At 34.0% G+C, this 21,246-nt stretch overlaps 1 protein-coding gene across 2 annotated transcripts; it reads right to left on the bottom strand.

Moving 5' to 3' along the window:
• Window positions 1-327: 327 nt before the first annotated feature.
• On the bottom strand, window positions 328-21,209 carry LOC115622326 (ATP-binding cassette sub-family G member 1). 2 transcript variants are annotated; one of them, XM_030516235.1, is made up of 7 exons: window positions 21,074-21,209; window positions 14,645-15,299; window positions 3,968-4,097; window positions 2,396-2,934; window positions 1,813-2,337; window positions 816-1,072; window positions 328-750 (listed from the first exon to the last, which is right to left on the bottom strand). In XM_030516235.1, exons 2-7 carry the CDS (start codon window positions 14,730-14,732, stop codon window positions 409-411), a joined length of 1,881 nt encoding a protein of 626 aa, XP_030372095.1. In that variant the 5' UTR covers window positions 14,733-15,299; window positions 21,074-21,209; the 3' UTR covers window positions 328-408. The 2 variants fall into 2 exon arrangements, with proteins under 2 accessions (XP_030372095.1, XP_030372096.1); XM_030516236.1 differs by lacking the exon at window positions 21,074-21,209 and adding an exon at window positions 20,711-20,750.
• Window positions 21,210-21,246: the final 37 nt, after the last annotated feature.

The raw sequence follows: 21,246 nt of genomic DNA, 5'->3' as shown, positions 1-21,246 counted from the left end.
TCTTTTGAGATATGTAAATGTTAAAATATTTGTATAATTATGTACCTATGTATATACATAAATGTTGGACACTATTACCAAAAGCCATACTTAAAAATATTGTATGTAAAATATATAAAATATACCGATATCTCTGTGTATACATACATATCTATGTGTATATACATATAACATTTTTAAACCTAAGGGCGTCACAGCGGAATCCGCTAAGGAATATGCCATTTAAGTCCTTAAAGTGTAAAGCAAAAAATACTCGTACCGTTATAAACTGTGCGTACATTCTCGAAAGTATAACTAGTAGTTATCGTAATATATCAAACAATCACAGCATTGGCTTTAGTTAAGACTACTAAAGATACATAAGATTTATTCGATTCCAGTAGCGGCTTGGCACAGGACTTGGCCAGGTTATGTGTAGCACCGTTTTCGCAGACTGATGTACATCAGGATGCGAAAGAAGAACATGAGCATGGCCAGCAGCCCGAACTGGTGCAGTATGGATACCTTCTCCACGTCGAGAAACTTAAGCAGCACGCGAGGATCGCTAAAGTGGCAGTAGATCTCATCACAGTCCAACTCTTCGCGTTGAAATCCGAAAACAGCCAACACCATTGCGACGACACCAACACGCACGTAACTGAACTTCATCAGCAGGTTCATGCCAGTCGAGATTTGGGGCGCAAAATCGAACCCATAGACGGCCAACCCCATCAGAGGTGCTATAATCATGGGACCCACCACACTACCGTTCTAAGGAGAAACGCAAGCCAATTAGATTTATAGAAACTAGTCAGCGGACAGCTATAGTTACTCACTGTTATGCTAAATGTAGCACCAATCGCCAGACCCATGCCCTCAGCCACTAGCGAGATCATCAGACCTACGGCAACAAAAATGCAAAAGCGCCACCACTGATCAGGCAGCCCGGACATCCAATACGTAACCGCCATGAATGTAATGTTCAGAATTATCTGAAGCGGCAAGCGGGAGAACGTTAACGCCAAATAGTACGGTGTTAGGGTGTACCAGCGGTTGAAGGTCTCCTTCTTAACCACCTTGACGTCGGCCGGATCTGGGAATTGATTAGATTTGGTTTGATTTTCAAAACTCTCGCTATATCATAAACTTAACTGGCTAGCGAATTATAAAAATAATAAATCAATGGTATTTCTGCATCTAATTAAAATATTTCAAATCTAAACCAGTTAACGAAGAAATTGACAAATTAAATATTATTCGTAAGAAAGCAAAAAAGTTTAAAACTCGAATGTGTACACTCGAATATACTTTTCTTGTTAAACGGATAAGGTCACGATAAAATTATAAATTGTATGTCTTTATTACAAATAGTGTGTGATACTTTAAAAGGTTTTGTGTGGCACACTGAAGATCTGGAGCATTAATGAATGGCTGTTAAATATAATGTATTTCTAAAGGAAAGATGATTTATTATAAACAACTCCTGCTTCCTGATCACTCGTTTCTAATGAATCTAATGACAATTCTATTGAAGGTAGAAGAAAATGTTAGTTAGATTTTTAGCATTTTAAGACATGCTCTCAACTTATTAATAATTTTCTCATTTCAATCAGAACTTGAAAAATTGTAATACTGAATGAGCTCAAGCTTTGTGATACAAGCCTAAAAACTACATTAGGTCGATAAAAATTAGTCTGATGCTGATAACGTATGTTCTACCTTTTTCATTCCTGTCCTAACATTTCTTATCCACAAGCCAGCAATAATGTCCAGTCTAGTATTAACGGGGGGTAATCAAAAGGATAAGGGACTGCCTAAAAATGTTATACTTACAACTTAGGATGGGCACCATCACCTGCGTGTAGACAATCATCAAGACGGCACCAATGCAGAATTTCAGATGATCGAACATCCGAGCACCCTGATTACCCAATTGGAAGAAGATGAGGCCGAAGAAGAGGCCGCACAGCGTGTGATGAAACAATTGAATAGTAAGTGCGAGGCGTGCCCGTAAAATGCGCAGCATCATAACACGCATTAGAACCAAGAACTGTTGCCAACTCGAAATATCGCGACGATCATAGTACAGTCGCCTGGAGAAGGCCTTCATCTGTTCGAGGAAAGCGCTGGCGCCACCCATAAGCGTTCCATCTGTAGAGGCAGCACTGCCGGTGAAAAATGGGGGCAAGATCTGGCGTTTTGGCTGTTCCACGAACATTGTGGTGATGGCCTGATGGAACTCGAGTTGCGATTCCACGATGTCCAGCTGCTTGGCCGTATATATCAGCTTGCCATTGTCCGTGAGTTCGCTGAGCATCGGCACTAGCCGGCCTTCATCTGCATCCACCAGTTCGATTACTGCACAAGGAAGGGGGTTAGTTTTCCATTCGATCTTAATATTTTGGCAAAAACTTACTGTAGTCAGAGGGGCTATAGTGCCGCGGACAGTCGAGATTGGCTAGATGGAGAAAGGGTATGGTGGCGCGTGGACTTCCCTGATAGACGCACTGGCCCTTGGCAAGCACATAGATACTGTCGAAATAGTTGAAAATTGTCGCCGACGGCTGGTGTATGGTGCACACAATTGTGCGCCCTTCCTTGGCAAGGGCGCTAAGTAAACGAATACACTGCGCCGCCGTCACCTCATCAAGTCCACTGGTGGGCTCGTCCAGAAAGAATATGTTTGGATTGTCGACCAACTCCAGCGCAATGGAGAGACGCTTTCGCTCACCACCGCTCAGTTTTTCCGCCGTCACATTGCGACGATGGCTTAGATTAAGGTTATCTAGAATTTCCGTTACCAGCTGGGACTTGTTTTGGCGGTCCTTCAGCTTTAGATCACAGGAGAGATTCATTAATTCTTCCACAGTCAGCAGAGTCTGGTGATGATCGTCCTGCGTTATGTAGCAGGCATCTCTTCGATTCATTTTAATGCTACCGTTCACACCGTTTGTCCTGTTAACGATATGGAGAGAATTGACAAATTAGATGTAGATATAACCACAAATATGGTAACACAATTTGCAAAATACGTATTACGTATAGTTTTCTTAAGGCCTATGGTCAAATATACTATACATTTATTAGGTTTGCTATAAATTTCAATCAAAAATAATAATTAAACTTAAATATTTGTTGTCTACATTTTAAAGGTTTGTGAGCAAATATTTGACTGTCCGAACGCAGACGAAATTATTCCAAAATAATGAATATGATGGCAGTAGATGTTTCAAAATTGTTACGAGTTTTGGACCTAACCTTACTTTTTTAAATTTAAATGTTTAATCAATTATAGATATTTTTTGGAATCCTGCAAATGTTGAGCAAAAGGAGGAGAAAACACAGCGTCTTTTCAGAGTGGCATTGCCGATTAAAAAATAAAACTGTCTAATACTTGTAATTGTCATGAAAGACAAGCCTGATCAAAATGTATAATATTTATTCTAAATCCTTTATAAAAGGCCGCATTGCTTCTATTCAAATGTAAGCTTCACTACAAAGGACAAATGATACATCACCGTTCGGTTTTGGAATCAATGCCCTAAAAATAGCAGAGGCGTAACAGATTTATGAGCTAAGCTAAGAACATACAGAATTACAAAAAAAATAATTGCGAAAATAAGTTGCAATCTAAAATAAATTGGGTTTTAAAAATGAAATACAAATTAAGTATGCATTCAATAAATTTAAATAATATTAACGTTTGTTCAGAGACAAACAATTTAGGTAAGAACAGGTCAATGGTAAAATTAAGTCGCGCACTTAACAAAAAATTACAATACATACTTGTAATACATGTAAGAAATCAACTGAATAACAATTTATAAATCTGCGCCTGCGCACATTCAGCCCATAAATCAAGTATTCTAATTAGCCGGCTCGAATTCGAAATACAACAATTACTCCGTATATTGATGTCTCTTGATTACGCAGCATCTCCAAAATATATTCCACATACAATTTTATTCTTTTATCGATGTGGACTTACCTGAAACCCGAAATCGCATTCAGCAAACTGCTCTTGCCGGCCCCCGATGGGCCCATGATGGCGGATAGTTGACCATTTCGGAAGCTACCACTCAGGCCGGTTAGTATATTCCGCTGGCCGGTTACTCGAACTGAAACGAAGAAGCCAAAGATTAGCGATTGGATCACATGTTAGTTTCGGTTCATATTTTAATTGACTTGTTGATTTAAATTTTTAGCTTTGAAATTTATGCATAAACTTTTCCAGAAGATTTAAAACGACTTTTAGCATCTTTAACAGATTCACCAGAGAAACTGGCAGAGCAAATTCGGGCTTCATGTTCGAGTCATTAGGTTCATCAACTTTAGTTATTGTTATCGTTGCTGTTATAGCCAGATGATTGCGGTTGTATACTCGTATATGGATGTACTTAGACATATATGCATAGGTGTGTAGTATATATACATATATACTATAAACCGCTATAAAACAAAAACAATTGTTAAACTTTTATGTCTGTCACTTATAACAGAATTTTAGCGGGCCGCCCGCATGTGTAAACATTAAAAGGTCGTTAAGTTGATATTAATATTTAAAGCATAACATCGTTAAACCTCATAAGTACTCGCATATAGTATGTCTATACGTCCAATAGGTCAACACGAGCTGTTTATTTATTTATTTTGATAGAATTACTCATTTGATTCTGTTGTTGCGATGTAAAAAAAACTTTTCGAAGACTAAATAGTATACAGAATAGAATAAACTAGATTAAACAAAAATAAAAACAGTTTGTTTTGCGTCATAAGCTTTCAAAATGTGACTGGATTTAAAGAGCCGATGACATAACAAGTTCACAATTTTTCAAGTCTTACAGGTTTGCAAAAGTTCTAAGCAAGAGATTTCAAACTTACAATAAAAAGTATCTATTTCAGTTTGGTAAAGAAAAGAGATATTTCATTGAATGTTCCTATAATTATAATCTCTTCTCCAGGATCAATAAAATTATAAATTGCACTTTGTAATTTCGTTTTAATTTTGTATGCTAGAAATACGCACTATATTTAACAAAAGTATACAATTATGTGAAATTTACGATTCGATTCGCAATCTGAATCGAGTGTGTTGATACGGGCACACGTGCAGATAGATTTGTGTCAATGTTAAAACAGGGACTCCGATTTAAATGCGAATACCGTATCAGCTGCCTTTAACATTGAAAAATATAAACAAAGAATGCAAAAGCTAACAAGATGCATTAAAAAGTTGATAATTGCAAGTGAAGTCTATCTATACATAGAAGGAAAAATATACAACGCACAGGCAGCTATATGAATTATGTAAGGTTGTTAAATCAGATGTAATGCCGTAATGTAATGTAAAACTAGACGAATACTATATATAAAACATTAGAAAGTAAATTGATAAGAGACTACAAGTATGTCGGGAATCGGGATGGTGATATATAAGCATAACAACGCGAACATATACATAGCTTAATAGCTACGTTCTGACAAGAACGATCTCAGTGTTAGTATTATTTGGTCCAAACTTTTTGCATATTGCGACTTAATAAATGCAGTCGTCCTGCACTCAAAAATAAAACCCAGAAAACCTTAAGTTTGAGCTAGCGTTCCATAAAGTTTTTCAACAGCTAAGGAGAAATTACTCCTGATAAGGCTTTAAACTTCTTAAAAACTCAGTTGAATATGAATAATAAGTATAAAACCAAGTAAAATTTTAACAGAAAAAAAAACCGACTTGAGATCTAGTGCAGTGAGGGCTTTTTGTTTTTGTCATTTAAAGTGACTTAAAGTTTCGAAAATGATTTTGAAGTTACAGCGTCCTGTTCAGGAATAGAGGTATGTTTAAGGTAGTTTTCGGGAAGCACCAGCTTTCTAATAAAAAAAGAATCATAAGCATTGTCGAATTTGCTGAGGTAACCTCCTCCTTTTTTCCTTTAAAAGCAATTCATTGCACGAATTTGTTTTAAGTGTAAAATCAATACGTTCTTCTTACATGTTTTTATTTTTACATTGGTAAGAAATTTTTTTTTTATTTATTTATTTATTTATAAAAGAGAAGAAATTTTTCGTACATTTTTATTCAGAAATATTCGAAGCTCATTGCATGTGCTTCTAAATTCAATATCAATGCCAAGGTCTGCATGTAGACACTAGACATGTGTCTGTGACCTGCATCCGGATTGATAAACGTAGGCACTGACATTTCATATACATCTAATCTAAAAGGACGGCAAAGTTCAATGTTGAGGCTTGCCTTGGTGATAGCGCTGAATAGTGGAAATATTTAGCAATCGCACCAGGCCGCGTTAACCTAGAACTTTGTGTACCATGCAAAATTTATGTTTGTTTCTTATTAGGGATCAGATATGGTTAAAATTAAAAATCATTGACCAGGGGAACGAAATCCGGCCGCCCTTTGTAGTTCGATTCGAGGATGAATAAACATATTAATTTATTATAGAAGTAGTAAGTAAATCATCTAATTCTGCTGTTGAGTGAGTCATTTTTATAAGTTTCAATTTCAAAGCAGCTTAATTCTATTAGTAGTGTGTCTGCAAGCTTTGAAAACAGCTGGCAATTGAACGAATTAGGTTTCGTATTAACAAGAACATGCTTATGTACAAAAACTTGACCCAGTTTTAAAGCCCTCAATCATTCCTCCCCCTCAAGAATTGTAATTCCGTACGCAAATGCGAAGCAATTGACACGACAATATGCAAATCAAAGAAGGTCATCATCACACTACATATAGTTGAGTAACAAATCCTATTTGCAGTTCCTAGCCCGGTGGCCAAGTTTACATATCAATTAGCCTGCTCGATGTCGTTGCTGTGAATGGGAAGTCAGCGTGTTAGCGCTTAACTCATATTTGTGTTTGCCAAACACAAACTGATGGCCCCAAGCGGGCCACATTCCAAGATTCATTCTGGTGCCTATTCTGATTTCGATGTATTGGATCTATAGCCAATAATTGCAACATTGAAATCGGCCTGACACGCCTCGTTTTCTTGCTGGGTGGCGCCTTCATCGCCATCAAATGGAGTGCAAACACAAGTTGTCCAGCATTCTGTCCATGTGAGCCACATAGTAAGCAAACTCCAAACGTGACAAAGATCCGAAATTAATTGAACGCTTTGTGCAAATGTTTTCTGGTTAACGAAGAGGTGCTGAGGGTTACGGATAGAGGTACGGGCACAAAACCTCACACGTTGACGTGAAACGTGCCAGCGGTCTGACGATTTGTCCCGCATTAGTTTGTTTCGATTTAACTTTAAAATAATAATAATAAAGTAGACACAAGTGTTGCGTGTACTGAATAAATTGGAAGCGATGCCGACTCCTAGGTTCGAGATATAATTGGATTAGATCACAAGGTCCGGCATCTGGCAAACGTGGGATTTATTCATCATCATTTTCATTTTTTACAACAATAAAAAATTACATATCTAGCTGTAATAATTATTCTTCTAATTTATGTAATTTCTTAACGTCTTTTAATTAGCGAAAATGTAAAATTTCATCGATTGATATTCAATGAGATTTTAAGAAATTCATCGTAATTGATTAAGTGGCTTTCATCATGAAATGATTTGTAGGTATCTTTACATTTAACAATTAAATATGATAAATCAGATAAATCAATTTAAAAACTAACAAACAAACAACGTAAATAACGTAATTGGCAAAACATCGGGTATCCGAGACGTATAATTTATGGAGTAGCCTCCGACCTGGGAATTGATTTCTCAAAGCGACAAAAGTCATAAAAGCCATGAATAGGCAACAGCAAACAGAAACAAAGACAAAGTAAGCAACGATCCCATAAATTCCATAAATTGTTACTGCTCTTGATAAGAGGTAATATTTAAATTATGGGGTTATGGACAACACAAAAATTCAACAAATTAATGCGCAAATGTATTGCAAATACACAAAAATTGAAATTGAAGAATCCATTTTTTTTATCACATCACAGCAATTTAAGCGAAGAATTCTTAAAATCGTTGTATGGAGTGGTTTATTGGATCTTGGGGGATCTGTTTGATACCGGCTCTAAATGGACAATCAGAGTGCACAAACAATATTCTAGAATAGATCGTATAAATGATCTGTAGGCATTCAACTCTCTAGAAATATGCGATATAAATTAATTAAAATTTAAATTACAATATGACTAAATGATCATCTAAGACCTAAATGGATGGGTAAGCATCAACCCAGTCAGTTAACATCATCGTCATACCAAACAGATATCCGATAGTGATAGAAAAGAAGACCAGAACCTTGCGGGATTTTGGATGGCCCTAGAAAAATTAGAAGTAATCCAGCTAATCAAGAAATAAATACAATTTTTAATATCTGTTGAACAGAGCAATAAGCGAATGAATTGAGATGCTTGCATAAATCTTTTCATACAGCACCTACTTAAAAGCTTTTTATGATCGAGCTAATCTGGTCGTTTACACTTCATATTTCTGAGATTACATTGTTTCGTTAATTAATGAATGAGATGAAAAATACAGAAAATGCTCCTTTTTATAGCAGTGTGTTATATTAATTGAAGCCTGCACGTCTGCTATTACCGCCAAGCCATTTATTCCGGTACGCGCCCCTAGAGGGATTGCGTGCACCTTTGTATTCTCAGTTCGATCTGCCAACGGTCATTGCTTTCTACAAGTATAATACTTATACTTATGTAAATATATATATGCATTTTTTTTTTTTGGTAGATGTGATGCAACAAGCGTTGACGAATAGTTACTATATTACAACATGCAATTTCCCAAATGAGCACAAATTTATAGGCGCGATGTGTTTTTAGACATGCGAGAACATCACGGGCTCGTGTATTTGACACGTTAGGTCTCTGGCTGAACAGTTGAAGCAAAAAACTTCATTCATATTTACTATTCAATCAATAATTATAACTTAGGCAAATACAAGTACATCATTCTAAGCCGATTTGAAAATGGGAAATAATTATACACTCTACATAGGAACAGGTTTCGAAAATGTAGAGATTATAAGTAAAGTTCAAAATACTATGATACACTCGTAGTTTGCCCGAAACTTTTTAGCCTCCTAATACCGAACCGGAACTTTTAATTAAATGTTTTCTAAGATTGAACTTCCCCAACATTTATTTGGATTGACTTATACATTTTTTAAAACTACATTTATAAAATGTAAGAAAGTTTTTAATAACCACTCTACCTTTCTTTGAACATAAAAATGATAAGCTCAAAGCTATATAATCCTTATATGCTAATTTATAATTCTAATCTCCAATTCGTATATGATTATACTGTTATAAAAGCCTAAATTTCTGGTTCAGTTTCGAATCAGAGCTAGACTTTATGTTGAAATACCAATCATTGGATCTCAAGAGCAAGTGGATATAGCTTTGTTTTACAAAGGATCGTAGCAGTTGCTGAATATTCCAAAATACCATTCGTATTCATTTAAAAACTTTTTTATTAATTGATAATAGTTTTGCCAGTTTTTCGTGTGTAAGGAATATGGAATAAGAATAAACATGATGATGATTCTACAAATTTAATGACTGATGACTATTAAAAAGCGATTAATATTGTCATAGTAATTAACTAATTCAAAGTGGTGAGCATCTACATATTCCGATTTTAAACTCAATAAATGTCAACATAAGTCGGTAATCAAAAGGCATTTTAGAATGCAAGTTGAGAATAAATACTCGTATTTACATTCCTATCCTATATTTGCACAACAGACAGCTCAAATCCAATAATTCAGTCATGCAGTCATTCAGTCTGACAATTCACATCCATTAAATAGAACAGGGTGCCCCAATATAGCCATAGATAGTTGGAAATGAGATGAAATATGTATATGTCGGGTAATTGGAGAAAACCGCCATGAATTGCACTGACCGACGTTTCTCGTAATTCCGATGTCGATGCGGACGCCAGCATCTGACTGGACAGTCGGTCAGTCCATAAAGCGAGCTGAGCAGGTTGCAATAAAAGTGCCGCTTCGGGGGGGAAAATTATTCAATCAATGTTGGGCAATTTTCGCTTTCGTTGCGTACCTCCATAATTTTGTACATAGTCGGTATACATATACAAGTATGTACATATACATATATTGTTTTTACTGTTGTTGGGATCATTGTTCATTATCTAGTTGGAATTGTTGGGCATAGCTTGTGTGGATGCTGCTGCTGCTGCTGATGGTGATGATGATGATGATGTTGTTGTTGTTGCTGTCACTGCCTTTGTTGTCGCTAGCTGGTTAGTTATTCCACTGGGAGACGGCTTATTGAGGAAGTTGCAACTAAACGCGCACATAAACCATTCGTAGATATATACTATCTGAACAGTATGTTTATACACATAAATATGTATGCACGCTTATCGCCCAACTCAGTCAGCACAAATGACTTTGGCCGACATTAAAAGTAGAATACTGACTTACTTGTATGTAACATATGTACATAAGTAAGTCTGGCTGGCATATGTAAAAAAATATATTATATTTCTATAAAAATTTGTATACCAATGCATATATGTATGTGTGCCTAAGTATTGTATATAATGCAGCGCCATGTTCCATGCCATGAGAAATGATTCACTTCAATTTCACAACGGCGTGGCGACAAAGTCCGTATCAAAAGTGAGGAAGCTATGATTTGGAAACATTTCAATTGCGCATCTCCCTTTGAAATATAACTTATTGCATTTTAATTTATCTTAATTATGCACAGTACATGTCTGTCGGCCTGTTTCAATCACTATTCCTCCCACAGTTGTAGAGCTATCGTGATCAAACTTTGCACCGGACACAAATGAGACGAGTTTGCTGAGACCGACCATGTGAAATGGCAATATCATATAGCTGTCATAGAAACGAATGATTCAAAAATATATTTATTTACAACCATTTTATTCTAATGATATGAGAACAATGTATATATTGAGAATGTTGTAGTCAAATCCAATGGATTTGCAGATGGATTTCCATTTCGATTTTCTACTTTGTATCTGATTTGATTACAAAGATTGCAATGAACTTATTTAAACACACATTTTCAATTGATGTAAGGATGTAGAAAAATCGTCCTCAAATTTATAAAAAATCTGAGCAAAAAATGTTTTCTATTTAATAATAAATATATGTTCTTTTACTAATGACCTCCGACTTCTATATACACTCTATATTAATAAAGAATTGCAAGCTGTATGGTTCAGAAACTGTCTTGCATTTGCAACTCCGGTCCCATTTAAAAATGATTTTCCACTTACACGGTTTATTTCCCTTCCCTTTTCAAAAATATGTGTGCAAATGACACAATGCTGTACTGTACATATATTTTTCAAACCACAGCGTGTTTATTTACATATGAACTTAGAACTTTAAAAAGTGTTTAAAAGTCTAAAGAAAAAACCAACCATTTATTCCCGGAAATTGGTCAACTACTGGCGTTAATCGGCCTAGGCACGAACTTACTGCCAAAATGCAAATGAAAAAGCTTTAAATTTAAACATGTTTATAAATATAGTATATATAAAAACAAAAACTACCAACACAGAATATAAAATTGAAAATGTAATCAATCACACGTACACATTTGCAGAACTAGTTTTACGTTCGAAGAATATCTTTTATTCAACGAACTGGCAGTGGAAGGGAAAAGGCAACATCTAATATGATGTTGATTTGAATGACTTGACACATACTGTTATTATGAAAATATTTGTTCACAGAAACTTGTATATGCACAACATTAAAAAATATTGTGTATTTTTTACAATATTTATTTATTTTTGAGGTTCAAGGTTAAACTTTTTGATCGGCAATTTCCTTATCAGCCACAAGCACAATCATAATACCCGTTTACAAAGATTAAGCGAGCTGTTTGACTATAGAATTCTAGTATTATTATTATGACGCATATGTGGGAAAAATCAAAGTGGTATTAGCTTTAAAAAGGCTAATATTAAAGCTACTTTAAACGAGAATGAGCAGCGATCTTTCGACTTACACTACGTATAAATCGGGTTGCTTTCCATTTATATTAAAGGTGAGTGAATAACAAAACCCAACCTAATGCCTTAGTATACATATATACTTTTCTTCAAATTAGATCATTTGATAAAAAGATGCGTTTATTTTCTCAGAAGTGTTTGATGAGCATTGTAACTGACTTCAATAATCCCCTATTTTCCAGAATAAAGAGCATTTTATTTAAATAGCTATTAGCACTATTACTATAAATGTTGAGAATTCATATTCAGCGACATTTTATTTCCTTTACAATATTTTTTATTAGATGTGTAGCACCTGAAGTTCATTGTAATAAATGCAGTAAGTAAATAACTACCTATATATAACATATATATTTGGCAGAACATACATATGTACTATATATGGAAAAAGGTCGGCCCATCAATTAGCACTGATGTGGCAAAAGAGTCACTCATCAATATTTTCGTTATTTTCATTTTTTGTATACCCTTTCCCCTAACTTTATGTTTGGGAGTTTGCTTTTTCTTTTTACTTCTGCTAGGGGCGCCGGAAGTTTTTTCGGATAAAGTGTGTTTCACAGTCGGCCTTATTTAACTGTAGCATTCTCTCTCTTTTTTGTCAAGTTTTTTTCGGATAAAGTGTGTTTCACAGTCGCCCTTATTTAACTGTAGCACTCTCTCTTTTTTGTCAAGTAAATAGTTTGAATGTTCTTCAGAGTTGTGATGGGCTAGGTTCTCAATTGCCGCATTATATTATCAATTTCGATTTTATTCGACTTGTGTGTCAATGACGTTTTCTGTGTGTGCGAAAAGAAAAACCCAAACAGTACTCTAAGCTAATTACGCAAATAAGGTGAGACGTGTTCGAGTAGTTGTGTAGTTCTTGTCGTTGTCGTTGCGTTGTTGTTGTTGTTGTTGTTGATGTTGTTGTCGTTGTGCAAGTACGAAAATCAAGTTGTTATTTCACATTTCAGTTTTAATGCCAAACTAAGGTGCATGTATGAAACAAGGAAAACACGTTTGATTCAATTTGTGGCCACGACGTAAACTTTGTTGAACATTATTCCGCAAGCTGTCCATCAGCAAGTGGTCAGTGTCGTTCAATTTTAAACCCCCTCCCCAAAAACTAAAGGGCCACCATTTTAAGTATTTATTATTAACAAATGCAAGACAAAGAAGCGTAAATTGTTTGTTTACTTGCCCATTTGCCTGACCATCATCATTTCGAGCAGTTAGCAACAAAGAAGTTGCAAAACTAAGCCCATAAACCACATGAGGCTGTGGAGTATAGTCGTCCCCGATTTCGAAAGATGTGCGCTGAAGAAGAAATTAACTACAAGTATTGCCCATGCAAAATGTGTTAAATATGTACATAACGCAATATATACAATGTAACTACCTACTATATGTAGGTAAGTTATTTCTTTTGCAGTACGCTTGAGGGCCATTGGCACAGTTAACATTGGCTAACTGTCAGTTATTAACGGGCACTCAGGCGTTCCAACGTTGTAGATTATGTTTACGATTGGGCGCTATTCGAATACAAAACAAGAATTAAATGCTATGAGTAGAACGGGGCCAACTTTTAAATGCTCTTTACACACTTCTACAAATGACTCTTTTTTTTTAAATACAATTTTAAATCTTTAACACAGAAGTGGAGTTATAATATAGTTTTTCTATACTGTTTCAAGATTTTTCTGATTTACATCAGAATTATGTCTATATGTGCCTGTGCGAGTGCATACCAAATTTTGGTTGTTCTAGCTCTTGTTCTTCTTCCTGAAGCGGACGGACAGACGGCTATTTCGACTCATCTTGTCACCCGGAAATATTGTCACTAATCTAAGTAGTATCCCTTTTATTACTCTTTTATTACTGAAATAAAACGTTAAAAAACGAAACATCTTTATAAAATAATATCTATTTAATGAACGGTTTCATTATATCATATTAAACGTACGCCCCTTTTCAAATCTAAAGTGTGACCTATGTTTGTAAAAACGGAAGTTGGGAGGCGTTTTGAAAATATGGTTAAAATTAATAAGTAAACGGACAAGAAAATGTATATTATTGATCAATTAAATTTAGTGTAGGTTTTTCATGTAATACAAGTACATATTTATTTTCTGTGATTTATTTTATTTATATTGGATATGCCTTTAAATTTGACTGGTTTGCTTTAAATAATGCATCGTTCTTGTGTAAACTATGTATTACAAATTAACGTCAAACTATGAAAACTACTGAATTTGAATCACTTAATACTTCAGTTCTCTGATTATGGGAGCTATATTTTTACTAAAAATATTTGAAGCTACCGTTGTTACTAGTACTTTCTGGTACTTTATCTTTTCAGACAAGAATTTATCTGTCATTATTATATGTTTCATTATCAAAATCTACATCAAAAGATAATATAATATTTCGTACAAATAAATTAACATGAAATAAAATATTTAATTTATTTATAACCAGCTTATATTAGTTATTATTATTTTTTGTTGATTAGTTCGAAGACTCTGCCGAATAAAATGTAGGTTAAAAATTAGTTAATATATAGTATACTAAAAGTCAACTTTAAAGAAAATTCAATTACATTTTCTACATATGAGATGGAATTGATTTAAAATAAGGCATTAGTGAGTATGTTTGTAGGTTAGACTTACAGAAATTTTTGCGCTCTTTGACGGAATAATACAGGTCCTGGAATTCCACATCTTTCGACTGTTTCATGAGATTTTTGGTTGGTTCCATGGCGTAGTCGGTTAGTGGTATGTGTTGCAATTGTTGTTAAAATTTAATATTTAACGGTTTAAAAATATTATTGTTAGCAATAATATTATCTTTGTTATTATTTGTTGTAGAGCAGTTTATTGTTGTAATTGTTGTTGTGGGCAATCGCTTGTATTGTTGTTGCAATGTTGGCAAAACGTGCTTGTTGTAGCTTTGTTTTGTTATTGTATAAATGTATAAATCTTATTATGTTAATGTTGTTGATGTTGGTGTTTCGCTTTCTACGTGACAAGATTGCAAAATGGTGCATTACCTACCACAAATCGGCGACGATCGTCAAGAATAGTTCAGACTTTATTCACGAGTATTTTATTTTATTCATTTTTGCCAGCATTGCGAATTTTATTCCTATACACTATATATGTACTAATATATGTATGTATGTGTCTTTTGGTATGTGTTTTGTAATCGTTTTTTTTTTTGCACGCTTTGCTAAATGTTGTTGTTGCTGCAGTGGTGGCTCTTGAACAAATTTACGAGCCGCTTTGTTTTGGTTTGTACGGCGTCTACGTCGACGTTGATTACGCGCTGAAAAGAACAAATTAATCATTAAAGTCATGAGTGGTTGTAGCATGAAAGTTTTATACATCACGAACTGACAAGGAAATCAAAAACGAAAGATTGGTTATCTGCATTAGTTTAGATTCGTTTTTACGTTACTATCATGTGTATGTGTGGGTGATCTTGACTTATTGTGCCGAGAAATAATATGATATGTACATATAGTATATACAAAGCTATTTGTTGTTATCGGCAATTGCTAATATTGCAATAGCTAATTCTTAATTCTCTTGTTAGTATAGAAGATTTGTTACCAATATGGACCACTGCTGATTAACGCAGAATTCTTCGACAATTCAAGGTCTGATTGTAACTATTATTGATTCTTATATTCAAACACATACATTTTGATAAAAAAAAATGCCAAAAAATATATACATATGTACAAATTTGTTGCTAGAATTTTCTATAATTTGTGCTAATGGTCAATAATACCAAGGTGAACGGCATTTTATTGACCAAACTAGCGAAAATGTGAATGTATACGCTAATGGCAACGTATTATTTGATATTAGCGCAGTATTCGGGATAATTTAGCTATGAAATAATCAATTAGCAAAATAAGAATAATGACATATCGAACTACACCGAATTACACATCATATTTTGATCAGCAGAATGTTAAAATGTCATTTAATATTTATTTATTATTATTTATTACATTAATTAATTATTAATGTTTAATAACAGATGATAAATGCTTATGAAAATTATGCTAGTTCATAATTGTAAAATTCAAAAAAAAAATGCATTGATTTAGCTGACTTATTTTTTGATTTTCAAATTAAACGGGAATACAATGAAAATAAATATAAAAGCGTGATGTCCGGCTTAAAGAGTCTACAAATAAAACAAACTGGATTCCCGTCACTATCATGTCCAAACTATAGATATTTCAGTGTAATAGAAATATTAAATTCTTTTATTTTCTACATACAAGTATATAAGATTTATAAATGCAAAGTTAGTTTTGATAATTTTTAATAACAAACTCTCTTGGTCAACAATATTGAATAGAGCCCATCAAACGTACACCAAATGTGAATTATAAAAATGGAATTCCATTGCGATTAAAAAACCGGCTGCCTGAATCAACCATAAGAAGAAAAGGAGTCACACACTCAGAACACAAACAGAACCTCAAGTAGCATAACCTCAGGTGACTGAGCAATAAAATCGAATGTAACCGGTTTAGCAGGCATTGGTTATCCTTTTCTTTTTTAATGCTATAATTAGCATATAAAAAAGCATAAATAAGAAAGGGAAACACATAAATGTTTAAAGATAAATGCAAAACAACTCCAAATGCATTCCAAGAGATGCACAGTCACGATGGCAAGCAATATACTATTAGATTTATCACAACACTGAGTGGCTTAGGGTGACATCAACAGCATCATCAACAACAACAAAAACAACAACAACAACAACGACGACAATAATTACTAACAATTGACAGATCACGTCTGTTCCGCTTTTGGCGCAGAGTGTTTATCGCTGATTTATCACGCCGCCAACAACTTTAAAATCTACTCAACACATCAAATGCTAAGCTTTGTTGCCGGACAAGTACGGGTAGTAGCAAGATTTAATGTGATGCTTTAATCATAAGCACTAATAGTTTTTTTCTACGCTTCCAATTAGTTTTGCTAGATTTTCGCGCTGAATTTAATTGTAGGCGATCTTCTAGTCCCAAGAGGAATAAGTGCTACACCTTAAAAAGCTATCGCAGTCTATGACACATTCGATTTGCTAAATGCATAAATTAAAGGCGTAAAAACGGGCGCCAATGGTTTTATCGCTAATAGATTACCATTATTTATTAAAACGTCTACGGAATACCCTAGCATTTACATAGAAAAAACTTGCATAAGTTTTATGAAATCCCCAAAGGTAATGGTTAACGCACCTTATGATCACAAACTCTTTACATAGAAAATACTTGTATAAGTTTTATGAAATCCCCAAAGGTAATGGTTAACGCACTTATGATCGCAAACTCTAATCTGAGGGCGTTTATTAAAACGTCTACGGAATAGCCTAGCATTTACATAGAAAATACTTTTATAAGTTTTATGAAATCTCCAAAGATTATGGGTAACGCACAAATTCTAATCTGAGGGCGTTCCGGTTTTTACCGCAATTTATAATTTTTATTATTCTGCCAATTGCACGATTTTTTTTACGATTTAATATCAGCAAATTCCAATTCTTTTCAGAAGGTTAACTACCTCTGTGTACTGTTTGCTTTAAAAACAACCTAGCAGAATCTATAGTACATTATATTATTGGTACAGAAAATGTATAATATAAATGTTTGCCTCAAAACATTCCATATCAACAAACATTTTTTAAATTTATTTCGACAGCCGTACGAAATGAAATTCGCTATGAATTGTGGAATTATTATGATTAACTAGTTAAAAAGAAACAGCTCCCAAAGGTAAACATTCGACTTCAGAATTCTTTAGATTACCGAATCGACTTTTCTCTTCACAGGCTCTTCTGAAAAGCATTTGATAATTAATATTATTATATTCTTATGGAAGCAGTTAATTATTGACTTTAAAACAAATAAAAGCCTTTTTTCTAAAGCAAGTTGTACTTCAAAACGCCTTATTAAAAGTAATTTTAAAACACCATTATATTTTTAAATGAAAGATTTTGGGAAATCAAGAAGAGAAATATATAAAAAATTTACGCATAAAATCAGAAACTTTCTCATGGCACAACGGCAAAAAAAATGTTTAAACTTGATCTACAAAATAATAAATTGAATAATGTATCAAAAATATGCTCATATTTGTCAATTACATTTTTAAATCCATCATTTTTCAATATTAATATGACTCATAAACGTTAAAACATGGCGTATAAATAATTGGAATTGAAAAAGGCATATAGTACAAAATCCAAAAAAATGCTCTTCTACATATATACAAGTACAAAGTATTTGAAATATACTGAAATCTTATTATCAAATCAATCTGTGACCAAGTTGTTTTTAACCTCCTATATACCCAACTATTGACTAAAGGTAGCGCACTAGAATTGACAAAAATCGAATCGCAAAACTTTAATTTCGATTTTGTATTATTTCCATTTATTTGCCTATTTAATGTTTTTGGCGTCGTTTCAGTCCAACTCTCAGTCTCAAACGTAGCCCGACAGTATGCGTTTGGTTTAAAAGCGTTCACACAGATATTCCAAACTTGTTTTCGACCACTCCAGCACTGATGATTCAGCATTTTATTTGGACAATGTCGCGACAGTAAGCCGAGAATTTTCAAAATAAACCCGCAAAGAATGTTGTGCATTACGTTTAAATAATATAGTATATATTCCCTGCATATTATCAGTGAGGAAGTTACTGTTTATATAATTTCAAGTTAATTCAAATTCGCAAATAAATCAACTGCCGGACATGCGGCGGCATGTCTGGTATTTAATAGTGAGATATTTGTTTGAGAGTGGATAGCTATGACGTCGTGATCGGTCAATCACTTAACGGCAGCTGGACTTTTGACCTGACTTATTTAGCATAATCATGCGAACGGGCCGCATTTCGCATGAGTTAGTTACATACATATGTATGTATGTATACTTATATTGTTATGATATTGAGTCGTGGAATTGGCGAAGCTGGAAGTTTTTATTTCCGATTATGCTGCCATGTAAAAATAGTGAATATTTAACTTGAAGTATTATTATCGAGTGCATACAATTTCTATTTTGCATTCTAACTATTCTAAAATATTGCACAATACATTGAAAAACAAATATTTGTTGTACTTTACAGAGTGGTTGTGTCTAAACTTGAAATGGAATTATATCCTTTAAGGTAGCAGCACCGCCAAAACAACTAGTTTTTATTGGTCAGTAGAAAATCGTACAGATCACTTCAATTACACAATTCAATAAACTATATAAAACCAATTACAATTTGTCATTTGCGATACTTATTCGACGATTAGTTAAATCATTCATTTGTTGCCTCTCAACTCATATTAATTGAACGTAAACTTGATTTATTTATGAAATAACTAGCTCAGTAGCTAAGTTATTCAAATATGCACGAGATATATTATCCAATTAAATACACATCCGATTTTGAAATTGTCGAGGTGTTAATCGTTTAAAAGACTAACCAGCTGCTGGAGCAATTGATGTAATGATGATTGGGTTAATTAATTTGAAGCGCAGGCAGCAATAAAGTCTAAGGATATTACAGATAGTTCTGCTGGGGTATAACAAGGCAGAAAAGAGACGATCGTTGAATTTGATAATTGGATTTAATGGTAACATACATGTACGTATGTATGAACAGGAATGAATAAATCTAGTCTAATGCCGTACGAAACAAATGCCTAATGGCCTTTTAATGACTAGCTGGGAACAAAGCAATATTCTGTATTGTGCTCAGCAACAATGAATTCGCATCCATCACGTTCCAATCAGTCGTAGAACCGCTCGTCCAACTCGCAAACCAACAATGTATGTATGTATGTATATGAAATGAGATGGTAAGAGTACTTCAGGCAACAAAGACCTACTCTCAATATAACTATTACTGAGTTGTTAATTGCCCCATGTACATATGTATTAATGCATGTGGTTGTATTGAACATCTGTATTTATCAAAGTAGGTTTGTACTTGTTGCACCTTGCGAGGTCAATTTATACATATGTATGTATGTATTTAAATCAATAACCACACTTCTTTTGGTATCCTAGAAATGTATAATAGATACACCTATACTTGAGCTTTGGCGCTAATCACTGTTTGTGTACAAAGTTAATAATAGTACATTTGTCACTTTGGTAAAAAAAAACACTAATTAATATCCACACATACATAGACATGTATGTACTATATAAGTACATACAAACACAAATAGGGAAACTAATAAAAATGCTCGGCTATTAGCGAAAAGTTTATGACAAAGCTGGTGCCATTTGTTTATGGACAGAGAATGGTTTATGTTTACGACCGATCCCATCGGATTCATCGGTTGCTTGCTAATCATTTTTACGGCAGTTAATTATGTTTGAATCGCTGCGTGGTAGTTGGATTTAGCACTAGTTGGAAACGCAATTAAGGTAATGCGTTCTACATATGTATGTATAAACAATTTAGCGAGTCCTTTTCATAATCTTTCAATACAGTTTTTATGCAATTTATGAAAACAAAACACTCACGCACAATTAAAACGAATTTTCTTTTAATTTGATTAAAATAAATTCCAACATTTATTAATGTATGTTTAGCTGAACCCATGATTTGGCAGACGCAAATAAAACAAAAGGAACACAATGAATGTCTGTATTTAAATAGAAAACGTATAAATAGGAATGTACTTATGTACACTTCTACATACTTGTACACCACTAAATGCAGTACAAAAGGGACAGATTGCAAATTAGCTTTGCCCACCAGCTCACAACTCTTACATACGCACTTCTTGTCTTTCTGTTTATCTTTTCTCCACTTTGGATAGAAATGTTGGTAAGCAACAGCACATACATACATTCATATGTATGTAACTATGTATATACGTACAAATATATGCATTTCATAAGTTTATGTACATGTATGTACATATGCAATTTAAAACAGCACATTTATATATGAACACAAAGAAACCAATAAGGTAGATCAACACACTTCAGAGGACTTATTGCAGAAAAACACAAAGAATTGTTTTGGAGTTTGATTAAAGTTGAATTTTGGATTCACTCACAATTTGCGCGAATTTCGTTTTTGCGTCTTTGTTATTGTTACTGCAAGAAAATGCGAAGTTTCCTTTGACTACAAGCGGCGAACATCATATACATACGTATGAATTTTCATAAAACGGAAAACTAGCAAACGAACGAAAACGTCCAAGCTTGGCGACGATTCGGAAACAACTGA

This window comes from Scaptodrosophila lebanonensis, unplaced genomic scaffold (assembly GCF_003285725.1).
Source record: "Scaptodrosophila lebanonensis strain 11010-0011.00,11010-0021.00 unplaced genomic scaffold, SlebRS2 tig00000043-arrow-pilon, whole genome shotgun sequence".
In the NCBI taxonomy this organism is placed as follows: Eukaryota; Metazoa; Arthropoda; class Insecta; order Diptera; family Drosophilidae; genus Scaptodrosophila; species Scaptodrosophila lebanonensis.
This window is presented reverse-complemented; position numbering and strand designations above follow the sequence as displayed.

Excerpts from the sequence above, each read along its gene's own strand:
- LOC115622326 (XM_030516235.1), bottom strand. The coding sequence starts at position 14,732 with ATGGAACCAACCAAAAATCTCATGAAACAGTCGAAAGATGTGGAATTC. Across the intron at positions 4,098-14,644 it reads CAAAGAGCGCAAAAATTTCT|TTCGAGTAACCGGCCAGCGG; the intron begins GTAAGTCTAACC and ends TCTTCGTTTCAG. Across the intron at positions 2,338-2,395 it reads CTATAGCCCCTCTGACTACA|TAATCGAACTGGTGGATGCA; the intron begins GTAAGTTTTTGC and ends TTCCTTGTGCAG.